Source organism: Gastrolobium bilobum, unplaced genomic scaffold (genome assembly GCF_033153095.1).
Source record: "Gastrolobium bilobum isolate Gb01-03AN ecotype WA unplaced genomic scaffold, APGP_CSIRO_Gbil_v1 utg73943, whole genome shotgun sequence".
Lineage (NCBI taxonomy): Eukaryota > Viridiplantae > Streptophyta > Magnoliopsida > Fabales > Fabaceae > Gastrolobium > Gastrolobium bilobum.
The window spans coordinates 37415-39288 of NW_026898579.1; the positions used below are offsets into that span (position 1 = coordinate 37415).

Sequence of the window (1874 nt, forward strand, 5' to 3'; positions counted from 1 at the left end):
AGAATTATAGTTATCAAGTTTCCACACTGTGTTTGTACAATCTATGTCCGCAGAGGAATAGATGTTAAGACAAAAGAAGAACATCGTATCTAAAAGCAAAAAAGAGATAAAGAATATGTTGGTTAATATCGAAATAGAAAGCTTAAACAAACAAAAAGAAAACATTATTCTATGGGCTTCCTTTCACTTCATAGTACACATAATAGAGCAAACGTGCTGGTAAACATCATAAAAAAGTGTTAGGTAGTAAGTCACTAGGTATGAAAACAAAGCTCACTCAAAATCTTCGAAAATAAATCATGGAAGTCCGAATCCAAGTATGTGAACTTCACAAATCTTATTGACAAATTGAGTCTTTAATGGCCAATTGTATGAGTTGAAATCCATGACTTTAAGTCCAAATGAGTACATAGATTAGAACCATCCCTGCCTATAAATTTTCAAGCTCTTAAGCTATCATAAGTCACCATAACACAAATTTGATACATCATAACCATACAAATCAATGAAGATGACATTGCTTGCATTGATCCTTCTTGTTGCCTTGAGCACAAAGCCACTACTTGGTGCAGCTGGTGCTGCACCTGAACACGTGGTAGACACATCAGGGAAGAAGCTAAGAGTTGGTGCAGCTGGTGCTGCACTTGAACAAGTGGTAGACACATCAGGGAAGAAGCTAAGAGTTGGTGCAAATTACTACATTGTTCCAGCTTCTCCTAACTTTGGAGGTCTTTCCCTCACAAACACAGGTAAAGATTGTCCACTTGATGTTGTTGCTGTGGATGGTTACCAAGGCCTTCCTTTAACTTTTTCACCTGTTAACCCTAAGAAAGGTGCTGTTCGTATTTCCACTGATCTTAACATATATTTCTCTACGGAAACAAGTTGTCCTCAGTCCACAGTGTGTAAGCTTGATGACTATGATTATTCAACTGGACAATGGTTTGTAACCACTGGTGGTGTTTTGGGCAACCCGGGTTGGCAAACCATTAACAATTGGTTCAAGATTGATAAGTATGAGGATAGTTATAAGCTGGTTTATTGTCCAAGTGTGTGCAAAGATTGCAGTTATCAATGCAGTGATATTGGAATATATCAAGATCAGTATGGCAAGCGTCTTGCTCTGAGTTATGCTCCATTTAAAGTTCAGTTCCAGCAGGCATAAAGCTCCACTTATACCTAAATATCAATGAATAAATGCGTAATGCACTACTTGTCCTTTTAATACAAGGTTTCTCAAGTTGAGTTCCTTGTTATGGACCAGATAAATAAACAAGTTATTTTCTATTTTGTGTTTCTTGAAATTTCTAGTTTGCTTTCACTGTTCTCGTTGTTTACAAGCAGTGGTTATAAGCAGGGGCAGAGACTGGGGAGGCTAGCTAGGGTGGGCGGCCGCTCCCTCCCAAAAAAAAATAAAAAAATAATAATAATGTAGCTAAAGGCTAAATGTGGTATTATTGTTATTGTTAAATGTGCTTCTTCTGGGTATTCTGATTTGATATCCAGTTGAAATCTATCTCTATTTCACCTAATATATGTGCGTTAAGTATAACATTTTCTATATTTTCTTTTTTATTTTCATATGCTATATTTGGGTTATTGAAAGCTTTGTCCTTTTTTCCTCCCTTTTGCTCTCTTTTCATTTGTATGGTTGTGTTTCTCTTTATGTAGTGGTTTCATATAGAGAAAACGAGTTTGCTCTAACTTAAAAGATTCTCTTGAGGCAATTTGGTTACAATCTATTATTTTTTTAAAAAAAATTGTAGTTAAAAGTATTGTTTTAGTTAAGTCACTCTTTTTTTTAATTATTGCTTTAAACTATTTTTTATGTTTGTTGGACCCGGCCATACATTTTTTAGTCTTTGAAATGTTAA

General features: G+C 35.2%; 1 protein-coding gene across 1 annotated transcript; it reads left to right on the forward strand.

Annotated features, from left to right (window-relative positions):
- The first annotated feature begins 505 nt into the window (after nucleotides 1–505).
- On the forward strand, nucleotides 506–1165 carry LOC133317497 (miraculin-like). The gene has a single exon (XM_061519362.1). It carries the CDS (start codon nucleotides 506–508, stop codon nucleotides 1163–1165), a length of 660 nt encoding a protein of 219 aa, XP_061375346.1.
- Nucleotides 1166–1874: the final 709 nt, after the last annotated feature.